The sequence below is a fragment of the Desmodus rotundus genome, chromosome 4, assembly GCF_022682495.2.
Source record: "Desmodus rotundus isolate HL8 chromosome 4, HLdesRot8A.1, whole genome shotgun sequence".
In the NCBI taxonomy this organism is placed as follows: Eukaryota; Metazoa; Chordata; class Mammalia; order Chiroptera; family Phyllostomidae; genus Desmodus; species Desmodus rotundus.
The window spans coordinates 18,448,193-18,463,531 of record NC_071390.1 but is presented as its reverse complement, the minus strand read 5'-3'; the positions used below and the strand labels follow the sequence as shown (position 1 = coordinate 18,463,531).

The 15,339-nt window shown below is 41.4% G+C and overlaps 1 protein-coding gene across 1 annotated transcript in view; it reads left to right on the top strand.

Moving 5' to 3' along the window:
- The window catches only part of SORCS3 (sortilin related VPS10 domain containing receptor 3), a 545,108-nt gene that overhangs the window by 491,616 nt on the left and 38,153 nt on the right, over nucleotides 1-15,339 (top strand). Inside the window, exons 15-16 of the mRNA XM_024555801.3 lie at nucleotides 6,376-6,493; nucleotides 7,528-7,661. Of these exons, the coding sequence (XP_024411569.3) occupies nucleotides 6,376-6,493; nucleotides 7,528-7,661 (252 nt within the window). The remainder of the gene's footprint in view (nucleotides 1-6,375; nucleotides 6,494-7,527; nucleotides 7,662-15,339) is intronic.

Genomic DNA, 15,339 nt, shown 5'->3' with positions numbered 1-15,339 from the left:
AAGAAAAGAGATGGTTTCTTAGGTTTATAGAGCCCAAGAGGGTACATCTTTAGCAGAGTGAAAAACTCTCATGAAAAAACCCAGGTGGCAAGGTAAAAAGAAAAAGAAAACCAGAAGTAATAAATTTTAATTGATTTTTTCCCCCTAAAAATCCATATCGTGAGAAATGGCTTAGAGAATTCATTTATTTTGTCCTGTGGTAGGGAGCAACTTCTTCAGGGGAGCTAAAGGGTGGGCTATCTGTCTACAGATAGTCATCTGTATTTATATATGAGGCATCTACTTTCTCCCAGAATCTATAGATATCAAACACACAAACACACACGAGACAAAAAAAAAGCCCTGTATTTGAGGTTAGTATGTACTTTGAACAAAGCATTTTGAACCAAACTTATTGAAAGCCCTAGCTGAGCAGGGCCTTGGACTGGGTCCCTGGGGGTTCCAGTAATGGTAATGCTGGTGGTGGGAATGAACATTCGCTGCCCACTGAGATCCACAGGATTTTCACATGTGTGATCTCACATGATATAGTTTTTATTATGTTGCTAAAAATACAGGGGTAGGCAAAAGTAGGTTTACATCATACGACTAAATAATATAATATTAAATAAATAATAATGCAAGAATAAACTGTTTCGTGTACTCACAATTGTGAACCTACTTTTTGCCCACCCACCTCTCTACTTTGAATTGAGGAGAGAGACTAGAAATGCATTTCTGAAGGAGATATCCAACATAGTTTTTCTTGGTAATTGCAAGAAAACCAGACTGTGGATCACAGTGGATTTGGCCATGCTAAAAATCATTGCCTTGTCTCATTGACACTCTGTAATCAATCAGCCATTTTTTGTCAGGTAACAACTGTTGAAAGGCTCTATGGAGTACAAAGAAATATGAGAATCATTCTCAGACGTAGGACCTTTCTAAGTGGTTTAAAAAAATCTGACCAACAAACCAAGAAAATTAAGAAATTATCAGTAAGTTGTCTGGAGCAATGTTTCTCCAAGGCTGGTCCTGGCACCGGCAATATCAGCATCACTGGGGACCTAGAATTGTGTATAATCAGTCACCCAAAATATACTATTCAGCAAGTCTGGGGGTGGGACAACCTATGTTTCATAAGCCTTCTAGGTGATTTTCATGCAGACAGTGGGAAACCTCTGGTCTAGAGATAACAGGACCATTTGAGCTTCCGAGGAAATAGAGCTCAGCATTGCTGGAACAGACCTTCTGAAGGAAGACTTTCTGAGAGAGCACCTGATTTGGGGGTCACACTGTCCTATTAGAGATATGCCATGTGGTCCTCTGCCCTGCCCATTTCTCGGGTTTTCATATTCAGCTGATGTATGAACCACTTTTGCCCCCCAAAAGATACCACAAGCGAGATGAATACACTGTGACTACTTTATTGGTGATAAGCTTACTAACTGTAGAGGAGTGTTTTCGGAAGATGAGCAACTTTTACATGGACATTTTATTTTTATTACTACTTAGAAAATACCTAGGTTTTCTCTTTACCCAACCCAGAAGTCAGTGGACCTTGTCAATGTTTGTCACCCCACCATGATGGACATGGCCTCTGATGAGGGTCACCCTAATTTCTCTGCTGAGTGCTCACTACCACAGATCCCGTCCTGATTTTCAACATCTGTTCTAAGGGTAGTTAGGAAAAGGAAGAAATGCTTGCACTTAAATTAGTCCTCATTTTGTCTCCTTCTTAGTTTGCTGTGTTTCTGTCATTTTTTCAGCTTCCATGAGCTCTAGTCAGAAGAGCAATGAGTGGAGACAGTATTGAGCAGAACTAGGAAGCCAGATCTATGGAAAAGATAGACCCTGTGTCAGAGCCACCTACGCCCCACAGCAGGGCTCCCTCAATAAACTTTTTTCTTCTCAGAAAGGATCCTGGATGGAGATAGGAGGAGTACATTAATGTTTGAAAGTTGCTAAGGGTTTTCCCTTACTGGTCTTAGTTGGAGTCCAATGAGAAAATGAGCAAAAAATCATAGTCCTAACATTAAATATTTAAAATTTTGCGTCTGGTGTAGGTACAAAACCACACACGAGAGAAGACTAGCACACTCCTAAGTGAAAATATTAGTATATCCATATACAGTCTGGGGAAAGACCTGGGGCACACAGTCTAAGAAAACCTGGGATAGAAACCAAAGAAATATAGATGAAAGGGATGCACCCACCAAGAATGCAGAAGAGAAGAATCTGAATTAGCCCACAAGGCCTGACTGGGGACCTATTTTTGTGTTCAGTCCTGACATGAACACTCTGAGATCCTAAACAGATATCCCAAGAGCTGGAAAAAAACTCCATGAACAACCCTAGGGACTGGGGATCAATTACTCCATGCACCTGAATGATGCTTGTATGCCCTGCAACAAGAGCTCTGGGAGATGGTTAAGCCTGAGCTTGAAGTTCTGTGTTTACTAATGCTCAAGAATTCCTTTCCTCTGTGGGCAGCTCTGTCTGTTGGAAAGATCTTTCACATTTTTTAAACTTTCACACTTTTGTTTTTTGTTATTTTTTAATACTCAAGAGATCTCCCTAGAATGCCCACTTATTGGTCTTCTCTCTCCTGCCCCTTCCTAAGTCATCTCCAGGTAGGTTAGACATAATTTTTATACCACTTCTTCAGCAGAGAGATGAAAACTGTTCTCGAATCATATAGTCATCTGTATTAATTTTCTGTGGCTGCTGCAATAAATGACCACAAATTGGTTGGATAAAAGAATGGAAATGTGTTCTCTCACAGTTCTGAGGGCCAGAGTCCAAGGTCAAGCTGGTAGCAGGGCTACACTCCCTCTAGTGTGCTAGGGAGGATTTGTTCTGTTATTCTATCTCCTGGGGCTCCAGGTGTTCCCTGACTTGTTGCCTCAGAAATCCCATCTTTGCCTCTGTCTTCACATGGCCTTCTCCTCTCTGCATGTCTTTCTTCTTTTTATTTTTTATTATTTTTAATTAAATGTATTGAGGTGACATTGGTTTATAACATTATACAGGTTTCAAGTACACAGTTCTATGAGAAATCATCTGTATGTTGCATTGTGTGTTTATCACCCAAAGTCAATTCTTTTATCACTGTATATTTGTCCCCTTTACCCTCTCCTACCTCCTCCACAGCACCCACTCTTTCCTCCTGGTACCCTCCACGCTGTGGTCTGTGTCTGTGTGGCTTGTTGGTTTGTCTTGTTTGTTCATTTATTGTTTTCAGTTTAGTATTCCACGTATGAGTGAAATCATATGGTTCATTTTTCCATCTGACTTATTTGCTTAGTATGATAGTCTCAAGATCCACCTATGTTGTTGCAAATGACAGTATTTCATCTTTTCTTATGGCTGAGTAGTATTTTATTGTATATATATGGACCACATCTTCTTCATCCAATTATCTATTGAGGGACACTTTGTTTCCAGATCTTGGCTACAGTCAACAGTGCAGCCATGAACATACAGGTACATAGAGCTTCACAAGTAAATGTTTAAAAATCTGGGGGCTAGATACCCAGAAGAGGGGGTGCTGGGTCACACTGGATTTTGGGTTCACCTTGATAATCCAGGATGAAGGCATCTGGAGACTCTTAACTTCCAAATCAAAGACCCTTTTCCAAATCAGTTCTCATTCATAGGCTTCAGGTCATATTTCTTTGGGAAGCCACTATTCATTTCAGTACATAATCTTAATCACTCTTTTTTCAATGGTTCTTAAACTCGGAAACTTGGAACTCCTTTGAAAATCTGATAAAATACATGTAATTTCTCCATAGATAAATACAAATGCCAATAAATGCATATTTTTACTTAAAATTTCAGGAGATTCAAATTCCACTATCACCACCAAAACCTGTATGTGTACTGTCCATTGAGGTACTTAATCTCTATCATTGTTGAATGATGGCTACAAAATTAACTACAATTCTTCTTTGTGATCTAGTGTAGAGTAGACCATGATATTGCCTCTTTTGTTCTAGATAACATATTGATACATAATTCTGTGTTAATGCACTCTGATATCACCTTAAATATGTTTGTGTCTCTGAAGTGTATACTTGCATTAATCATATTGTATATGAAAACTCTTAAGCTGCCATTATTATTATTATTATTATTATTATTATTATTGCTGAGTTTCACCAAGCCCCATTATTCCATCTAATATTTATGTAGTTGCCAAGGGGAGGGCCTAGCATTTCTTCCTGTTGTGTCACATGCTGTTAAATTAGACCTGTCTCTCATTCTGTCAAGTCCTTCTTGGGTCCTGATTCTGCCATCAAGAATATTGACTGTTTCTTCCAGCTTTATGTCATCAGAAAATGTGATTTTCAATGATGACCATTATTTTCATGTCTTCAAGTCATTAATAAAAATGATGAACAAGAAAGAGCAGACAGCAGAACCTTGCAGCTGACTACTCACATCCTCCCTCATGGCTGATTTTAATGCCTTAATTAGGTACTGTTCAACCACATAATTTTACTAGTGCCTGGCTCATATTTTTTCATCTTTTTTTCAAGACTGCTGTGGCAGACCGTGTCAGATGCTTGGCTGATAGGTAAATCATGTGCCTCATATTTCCCTCTCCTGTCTGCCTAGTAATCCTTTCATAGAAAGGGATGGTATTAATCTGACATGATATATTTTATGATCCATGAAATAACTGTAAACTATTTGGAGTAGGCAGAATGCTTGGTTTAGCATCACCAATGTCCTGCTACTCAGAGTACCCCAATCAGGGAAGACTTGCTAGGGGAGGTGGCATTTGAATGTAGCAGGATTTTCATAGGCTGGATAGAGAAGGAAAAGACATCCATCAAAGTCTCCTCCCACTTTTTTTTTCCCCCTGATGAGCTTTCAATATAACTCTCCTCTCTTCAAACAGATAGACATTTTTAATGAGTAAACTGTTTTTGTTAAAGTATTAAAATGGACTGACTCATGACCTCACCATGAAATGAATTAGAACTAAAAGATGGAAATACCTTAGTTGAGACCTGGTATGGATTTACTGGATAAGAAGAGCACTGGACATAGAAAGAATGCAAGAGAACAGGGAAAACCAGGGAAGATACTTACATTAAGTTTTCTCTGCTCCACGCAGCATTGGCCATATGATCCAGGATATTCAGACCCGTGGTTTCCACCACCCAGTGCTGATCTAAGACTCATACAGAGACCATGCAGCTTTATAAACGTAGGGCCCCAAGTCTCCTCCTCAAAGTCCGTTTAATCTTCTTTAGACAAAACTCTAAAAAGTTTTATTTAATATTGAACCATTAGAACATTAAAAGTCGTTTCTTGAGGTGTATTTTAAGTTGTTTGACCTATAGAACAATCCTATTTCTTTCCCTATTTTACCATCTTAACCAGCTCCCAAAGCATCCTCATGTTTCAGATAGCAGAAGGAAATGTCCCCTGAGGAGAGTTACTTTCTTGGTGGCACCATACGAGTACCTGAACTTGAGGAGAGGAAAATCCAGGGCTGGGGGCATGATTAAGTCTTGATGAAATGAAAGCCATCCGATTCCTTGAACGACTTCCGTTGATTTAAGTTCCCGGCATGATTGGTCTCCCCTTTGCATCACTGTGATAGATGTCTTGCATTGTAATTACAAGATATGCCGCCCGAGTGGAGTATGGGTGATCAATCTGTTTTTATAGAAATAATTGATTATTCATATTTATAGGGCCATCACGCGCTGGGCTTTGAAAAGGTGCATATGGGTTATCTAAGACACGCACATGCTGTGCTTCTTCACCCTACATAAATAGGTGTTTCTTTTATGACACTCCTGTGATTTTTTCGGGGAAAGGGTGAGGAGGGTGGTAGTCATAGGAATTAAAAATGGGAATATAAAATAAAACCCTTCCATTCGGTCAAGATTTTGGAAGTGGCAGGGTCATACTTTTAAGGAGCTACCCCACCTCCATCCCCAGCACACACAGATACAATCTACTTCACAGGGAAGGAAACTGTGTCCTCATCAGTGGACACCAGTAAGGAAAACACCGTTGCTCGGAATTAAGGACATACAAGGCTCTGTTGCAAATTGTGAATGACAGTCCTATCTGGGTGGAGGATTTTTTCCTTCTCCACACCTTTCTGTATTTTAAATTTTTCCTATAAAGTACGTATATTGCTACTGCAGTTTAAAAAGGTTGGTTTTTAAACCCACTGTGAATGCCATGCGTTTGGTTGGTGTTGAATATACAGTGGACTTTCTACTCAATGGCTTTCAGAGAACATACTTTGGGAGAACTGGCAAAGTCCAGGCTGCAATTCAGTGCTCTATCACCACCGTGATGGTGCATTACTGACTGACTATGAGGCGTTCTCTATTGTTTTTCCCATTCCTCCATTAAACACAGAGTCTTTGGCCACTTCAGTCTCCGCTCCGAATGGCAGTTGGTGAAAGTGGACTACAAATCTATCTTTAGCCGGCACTGCACCAAGGAAGACTATCAGACCTGGCACCTGCTAAATCAGGTACACCGCATGGGGGGTTGGGGGAGGGTGGAAGGCTGGCTTCCGGGAAGAGGAGCTACTGAAAGGCCTGTTGGCTACGTCTGGCCCTTCCCATTTGGAGGAGGAAGGTGGTGGGGCCTCTGAGGATAATGGTGGATTTTAGGGAAGGGTTGAAGCCCTCATATCCAGGTGCAGTAGGGTTAGATGGTATTTGGGACCATTTTCCACTCTGGGATCCTGATCTACTCATCGAAGTCGCTGAGAAGAAGGGGATAGGGCAGGGGGAAGAAAGATAACCGGGGCTTTTAGCTCTATCCATGGACAAATAAGCCCAGACAGCTAGGGGGCCGACCCTCCAATGGTTCAATCATTTTCCCTTCCCTGGGGAGGGTGAAAGCCTTTCTCAGACTAGCCTGGAGTAAGGGCCCAAGAGCATTGGGAACAGGACTACGAAGAAAGAGTGAGGGGTGGGCATGAGGGACTCTACCAATAGCAGGTATTTACTGATACGCCACATAGTCGGGCTCTGTGTTCTTCAGAACCATTGGGTCCTTGTAATTTGTACCAACTTCTCCTGTTCTTTTTGCCCTTGACTAGGAATAAAGACTTGGGTGTGGTTGTTTACCATAAAGAAGGAGCTTCAGGTCAACTTCAGTTTTACTCTGAAGATGATGAAAAAATATGCCAGAAGTGGAATCCTTTCCACTAGAATTCCAGTTGAAGCCACTTGGGCAATGGCCTGGTGGTCTGTGAGGATGACTGGGGTCTTTGCATCCCCTGTGGAAGAGGAGGAGAAACAGGATGAAGTAGACATCACTGGCCACATTGGGTGGGGGATGGATGGTGTGATAGGCCAGCCTTGCATAGTGTTCCTTTGGTGTGATAGTAAAAGAGTAGCCCTTTTGTCCTTGACACTCCCAGATGGTTACTTGGAAGGAGATTGCTACAGAATGAGCAAAAGAGAATGAAAAGCCTAACTCTTCTTGTTGCGAAGCTGATTTTCTTCACCTTTTTTGTGTGCTTCTACCTCTCTCACTATGGGCTTTCTTTCTAAGGGAGAACCTTGTGTCATGGGAGAAAGGAAAATATTCAAGAAACGCAAGCCAGGAGCTCAGTGTGCCCTGAGCCGAGACTCCTCAGGGACGGTGGTCTCAGAACCCTGTGTTTGTGCCGACTCGGACTTTGAGTGGTAAGTCCCTTGGCCTCTCAATGCCAATTTCAACCAGAGAGTTACCTGTTTGGTGGTGGGGTGAAAATGAAGATGAGTTAGGGGAGGAACTACTGGTCTGTGGGGCCTACTACTCCAGTTCCTGGGACTGGTAAGAAGTCTGCACCTGTAAGTGGGACAGAAAGAGGCATTTTCACAGGGGAGACCACTGTTCTATCAGAGCATCATGTCCCAGGGGACTTCTTCTTGTCTTCAGCTAGCAGCTTGGCAAGTACCAGACAGGTCGGTCTGGGCACTGACAGAGCTCAGAGAGCTGCTGCCTGGCGTGGTAACCTCCAGACGAGTTTGCTCAAATTGTGCTCTTCCAGTTGAACTCTCGTCATCATTTTTATTCCTCCCTCCAATGACAACCACAAAGAACAATGTGAAACCTCACACATTAGTCAATAGCTCACAAATTTCCCAATATGTCCCTTGAGCCCTGGCCTCCCTCTCCTCTAGCATGAGACACTTGTATTCATGTATCTGCTCCACACCCATCTCCCCTTGAATGGAACTTCTTGTGGCCGAAGCAGAGCTCTTGCTGAATCATCACTGTTGGAAGCAGTTTTTCAACTCATCTTAAATCCCCACAGCGTCCAAGTTCTTCCAGCCTCAATGAAGCTCACAAACATCCATTTATTTACTTAAGTCAAAATCCCAGGAAAGCTTGACTTTTCCCTTTTTCTCACCCAAGTCACCTGCAAGTCTGTGCAAACCTCTATCTCCCAAATCCATTCTAACTCAAAGCACCTTTACCCATGTCAACCGCTGTTGCAGCCTTTCCAACAGCCTACTGATTCCTTCTCTATTTCCACCCTTGCATCATAAAATCTGTCCTCCTCACAGTAACCAGAATTATATTTTAAAAACCAAAATCAGATCTTATCCCTCTTGTCCTGAGAATACTCCAGAGACTTCCCTTCGCCCTTAAACTCTAATGTAATCTTTTTCCCTTGGCTTGCTTCATGGCAGGTGAGTTGGCCTGCCGTTGCCATTGTGCCTTAATTTCTTGCTATTCTTCCCTTGTTTACCATTTTGCAGCCACATTGTGATATCCTGTACCTTAATTAATCCAGGCTTGTTCCAGCAGAGGAAATAGTATGTGTGAGGACGTCGTCCAGATTTCAACATGGCTGGCATGTTTAGATCACTCATGACTCAGTAAAAATATCATTTCCTCAGAAAGACCACCAAATCTTACCTGCACCCAGGTGCTCTGTGGACCATTGGGCTGTTTTGATTTTTTAGTATTAGTCACCATGTGGAGTGATCATGTTTCTCACGGTTTTATTATGGCCTGTCTTCCCCAGTAGGACGTAAGTGCCATGAATGCAGGAGTTTTAGTTTCTCCCATTGTTCCTAGGTGGTAATAAGGAGTAAATGGTCATACCACGTTTCTGAATACTGTTCCTTTTAGGAGAGTCAGAAACCCTCCCAGTTTGGGGAATGGGCACATATTACTCTGATCCCAGCTAGATGAATTACTTCTTCGTGTCCCTGTCAAAAGCTGATGTCTAGTGTAGACATTTTAATAAACTGTTCCAGATTAAGAGACAAAGCTAAGGGCTCAGGTATGAGCCTCTAACCATGGCAGGGGCAAAACAATTACATTGGGGCTTTTATGATGTTAAATAACTGAAATGAGTCCAAATGGGCACAGAATGGCTGCCCTTGTCCAGCCAGCAGCCTCACCCCTATTTCATAATATTTCATCCATCCTGTGTCTTAAACTTGATTTGGGCTGGAAGCCACTGCCTGCTATGACGGTAACTGGTAACTGTAAGCCAGCCAGACAACTTTGACTGCCTCCTACCTGCTCCTCATCCCTGGACTCATGCCTTAGAAGGCTCGACTTCATTGAGAATCGGCCAAATGGGTTGTGCTGAATGGAATTTAAATCTGAGGGTCAGGGTTCTGTCTGTGGCAATCTTGACCCTTTGGAAACAAAAGATATTTTCACACTTGGGAAGAGTACTTTTCAATTATTAACCACAATTCAGCCAAATAGTCATAGCGATGTATATAGTAGGTCACTCGGAATTATTGCACATGACATACTGATGTCAGCCTAAATATTCAGAATGTGAGATCAGGCTTCTTTGTGTCCTTCTGCAGACTGACTCCATGGAGTGTGTTGTCTTTGCATATATTGTGCTATGTTTTCTCCTGTGTCTCTCTCAGTTGTAATGGTTCCTCAGCCATTGTTGGGAAAACTCACAGTTGAGAAAGAATAATAATTGTAGCATAAATATTTTTTTCAGCAATTCTATTAACATGTACTATTCTGGGAAAAAAATGACAGCTCTGATATTCACAGTTCTTGACCTTGAGGTGGGGGGGAATTTCTTAATCTCTTTGATTTCACCTTCTCAGCTGTAAAATACAAACACATAACAGAGATCTCATTGGGTCCTAGGGAGGAATAAATGAATTAATATACATCATTAATGTGGACAAGGTGTTTATCCTAGTGGTGCAGGTATCCATATGGTAGCAGTTGCTGCTGCTGTTGTTAATCTTGTACCCCAGGGTTAAGTGATCCCTGTGGTATTTTTAGCAGGTAAACCAGAGCTTATACATTCAATTAAGCACCATCTTTAAAGTTGTACCTTTGGGTGTTATCCATTTATTCCAATATTGGTGGCATTGCTTAAAATATTTCTAAACCCTTCTTTTCAACTGCTTTCAGAATGCATCTATAAGTAAAGTAGCAGGGGCCGGGGGAGGGGGTGGTCCTTACAAGGTGTGTTCTGTGGTTCTCACACTTGCATGGGTAGAGGCCATCTGGCCCCGACACCTTGTAATGTCGGCATCATTACCATAACATTTTAATGAGAAGAAAATGAGCATGTGGAATGTAAGTTACTTGACCAAGGTCACATAACTGGGAGAGAAAGAGCTGGGTCCAAATATAAATTGAGCTAAACCTCATGCTTTGTCCTCTAAATCATGCCATTTCTCAAGAAGTCAAGCAAGTCTTTATTATTTTAGATTTACTCTATGTTTCAGAATGAATAAGGTTCCCAAGTTAAGTTATCCTAAAATTAACGCTCAACTTCAAATGACTTAGGTTAACTGTTGTTGATGAGGTTTAATGTAGAATGTTCCATTAACTCTAAAATAGTTATGAATGAAGCAGATTTGCTCATTGGTACTGGAATTTTAATAGGTTATGGTGTTCAAGAAGACTTTGAATTTGAGGAGATATGTAAGGTATTGTACATTTGTCTTTCTATAGCCAGTCATACCTCACATTAAAAAAAAGACAGAAGGAACACTTAAGTCTGAGGTAGGAGAGACAGACACACAAGGCTGGATGCCAGGTTACTGGTCATAATGTGAGAACAACAGCAAAAACATCCCATGGTCTAAAAAGTATTTTTGTACTATTTTTGAGTATGGAGTAGGTGGTTTGATTTCTAAAAGTGCTGGGTTTTATAGTGATTCTTTTGTGGACAGTGGAACTGAGTGTTTAAAATTGCCTTTTTGTTTTTAAGTCAACTTCAGTAATCATAGCTATCAGTTAAAAATATAGTTTTTCTAGCAAATGTACTTTGCCTGCTTGTCTTTAATGTTTACACCAGAAAGCAGCGTATAGCAACAGTTTCATAGCCTCGTCTCCTTCTCAATGGTCCTTCCTACCAGGAAGTGTTATTAGCTAAGGAATCTGAAACTCCCAGCTCAGTTAGTATAAGCGATAATCATGCATATTCCACTTAGTTGTTTCCCTAAGCCAAATCAGGTCATAGCCATTTGATTGGTCCAGGAGACTTTTAGGTCTCAGAAACAGCAGATAGAGGGTGTAACCTAATTTAATCAGGTGGGGTCTGGGGTTGGAGACTGGGCAGTATGATCAAATGTCTCGGTGTGGGTGGAAAAGTTGAGGAGTACAGCCTGGATGCAAAAAGGAGGGTGTTACCCACCTGCGTCCCTCCTCTGCCTGAAGAGGGAAGGTTTTGATAGATTTTCAGAAGCGTGTGTTTGTGGACTACCATTGACTTTTACCCTCCATCCACAGCCGGTATTATTCTTGCATGAATCTTGCATGAATAATAATGTTTTTACTTAATAGCCTTGTAAACCCCCAGCCTCATGTTTACCCTAGAGAGCCACTTGGCCGCAACCTTCACCTTGGCACTGGTGAGCAGCCAAGAACAAATCCTCCCGGAGGATTAAGTTTGTCGGAGAACAGTATGTAGTCAGAAAAGGTAACATAAAGGGCTGGCTGCGAAGTTGTATCTTCCCAGGGCTTCCCAGGGCTCCTAGGAGTGAGTTGACCTCTGAGAGGCCTAGATACTCTTGCTTGGTGAAAAACCAGTTTGGACCAGAGGTTCCACCTAGAAGGTCCCTTTTCTTAGTCACTCAACCAACCGTTTAAGCAGCAATAACTCTTGCTAAGCACCTACTATGTGCCAAGTTCTTTAGGTGGATTATGTTAATCTTCTCAACCAAGTGCTAGAACCAAGTGCTAGAATCACCAAGTGCCCATGATTATGGACATTTTATAGATGAAGAAATGTGGACACAAGAGGTGAAGTAAAGCACTCAAATTGATAATGTTATGATTCCAGAGTCCTAAGTCTTACTATGCCTTAGTGTCTGCTATGGTCAGTAAGTTCCAGATCCACAGAGCTAGTTTACCAAGTGCTAATATAGAAGGTAGAGCAGAAGAGATTCGGGGTACCACAGCATATAAATTCAGACATCTGAAATCCATTCAACCTTTCATATTCTGCATGTAGAGCACAATCAAGGATTTTTTTTCTGTAGACTATGGAAAAGTCAAAGATGTATAAACCAGAGTTATTGAACTCAAAGAAAGTATAAAAGCAAATAATAAAGAGTGCACTTAGATGCTGAATTTCATGACCCAGATATGTGTTATCCAATGGAGTAGCCACTAGTAATGTGGTTATTTGCATTAAAATTAAATCAAATTAAACATTCAGTTCTTCACTTGCACTAGCCGTATTTCAAGTGTCCTATTGTAACATGAAGCCAGTGGCTACCATATAGCATAGCATAGATGTAAAGCACTTCCATTATCACAGAAAGTTCCATGGGACATTACTGATCCTACCTGTAAGTGCTAGAAAAGGTCAGAGCAAAGGGATCACCAAAGACTGGAATAACGATGAAAGGCTTCCTGCAGGAGGTAGTGACGGGGCTGTGTAAGCTTCCTGCTGAGTAAGTACAAGGAAAATGGGCATCATTTCAGGGAAAGCAGATACATGAGGATGTTCTTGATGACTGGAGGAATAAGGGAAGATGAGTAGCATGGGGTTGGAGTAAGAGAAATATTGAGGCACAATTGTTGGTTTTTTTAGACAGTTTCTGAAATGATTTGGATGAAATTATCTTTATGACTGTATTTAGGCTTATGCCTCAGCTAAATGATGATGATGTTATCATTCCATTGTTTTTGCTGTGGTTGCTCCTGTTTGTTGACTGTACATTCTGTGCCTCCTCAAAAAACCTCTCCCTCTTTGATTCCAAACCCAGCATGCTATGCTGTCTCCTAAAATGGGAGAGAAGCACCCGTGGAACACTGATCTTGGAATCTAAACTGCCAAATGGGAGAATGGAGAACCTGGGGGTCAGCGAGGCTATGATGGGGCTTGGCAGGTTCTGAGAAGAGCAGAGGCCCTGCAGCTGGGTCAGCGATTGAATTCTTGGCTGGCTCCAAGGGTCTCAGAGGGTCAGTCCTGGGATTGAAATGGGTGCCCCTTGGGATCATTCAAATGCTGAACCAGGAGTCAAGAATTTTGATTGTCACCTCCATCTGCGATTATCAGATATGTACAATCTTTAACAAGCCATTTCTCCTATTTTTGCTTCTCCTTTCTAATTTACCAATTGAGGGGATAGAACCCAAGGCATGCAAGTGTCCCTTCCTGTTCTGACAGGCAGAGACCTTTGAGTTTCGGAAGATGTCGTTTCTTTTTTAGGTTGTCGAGGACTTCTCCCTCAATCTCTGGATGGAATTTGGACACACAGGTTCCCAGAAATGGACGAGTTTTCCCCTAAGCTTTTAGAAGCACTAACCCCTCTAAAGAAAGACACAGAGGTGGCATTCCTCCGATGAAACTGCCTGTGTGTTTGCAGAACCTGTGGCAGCATCCTTCCCTGAGGCAAATCAAACTTTCTGCTACATTTGCTCCAAAATTCACAATTCCACAGAAGAACACCTTTCCCCAGGAAGCTGGAGCAGCAGCTGAAACTGCTTGTTTGTCTAAATCAGGCGAACTCCAGAGCTGGGAGGAAGGTTGGACAGTATGAGAGATTTTAATATACATTTAGCAGGAGTTAATGAAGAAATCCACAGCTTGGAGGCAGCCAGTGATGTTTCCATTAATGTTATTAAATATTAATGGGATGCTTTTTCTCTTTGGGGCAAAGCAGCAAGCCTGATGCCCCCTTTTTAATTACTATGTGACTAACAGGTAGCAGAGCTGAGCAGAGCTGCTAAAAAACGGTTGCATTCAGCAAAGAGCAGTAAGGCATTTCTCTCCTTCCCAGAGCTGCTTAGGATACCCCACCCTTCCTTCAAACGTTACTGAATTTCTTAAGGTTAGCAAGACATTCAGCAGCTTTACCTTATAAAAACCATTTGGGCAATTTTCTAGAAGTAATGTAGACACACCACAATCTATAAATGTTTCTACAGATAAACAATGCTTAGAAATCAGATATTCGCTGGTGTGCTGGTAAATATTTGACTACCAGCTTTCTGGGAACAAACAAATAAATAAGCCCTGATTAGTAGCATTTGCTGATTGTTATAAATATTCCTGCCGTGGTCGATTTCAAGCTACCAGCATGACATCAGTGAATGCAGAATTGGGAAGAGATGTGTACAGCATCACATAGTATTATTTCCTGTATGCAGGTACTTAGATGTAAGTAACCTCAAGAGCATAAATAATAGAAAAATATATAATAACATGTATATACTATGTATTATATAATAATAACATGTAGTAACATAATGCAGTTCTGTGTTTTGAATATTTATTACCTTTCTAATATTTATTTAATTGAAATTTTATATGATGTAAGTCTTAATAATGACTTTGTTTACTAGCCATTGAATGGCTTGCAAAATTCCTGAAATTTTAAGTTGGCTCTCATGGATTGTTACAAGCTGGTGCAACGCAGGGTCCCTATCAGCTCTCAGGCTGGGAGTTCTCCAGCCCTGGATCAGGAGGCATGACAAAAGACTTACTTGACAGACAGGTCCCTTTGTCCTTTTCTTTCAGTTGCATTTAAACATGGTCATATCAAAGCTGGTCTTGAATTCCATCTTTCCGCACAGCAATTTGAAACGACTGGCTCACTCCACAGGCATCTGTTGAGCAATTGGTACACTCTCTGTGGTCCACAACGGAAGGTCAACTGTGGGCTCACAGTCTCCATGCAGACCAAATGCAGGGGCACAATGTAGTGAGATCATTTTTAGATGTAATTGGAGTATCCATTCACCCAGTAAATGTTTATTCAGTGTCCTAGGTTCTGGTCCAGACTCACATTGGCAAACAAAACAAATAGAGGCCTCTGATACTTTATAATCTCAATGTTTCTAACATACTATGGCCATGAAAAGTTTGTCTGGGAATCATGGATGGTCTCATCTGACCTAGACGTAGAAGAAGGATAT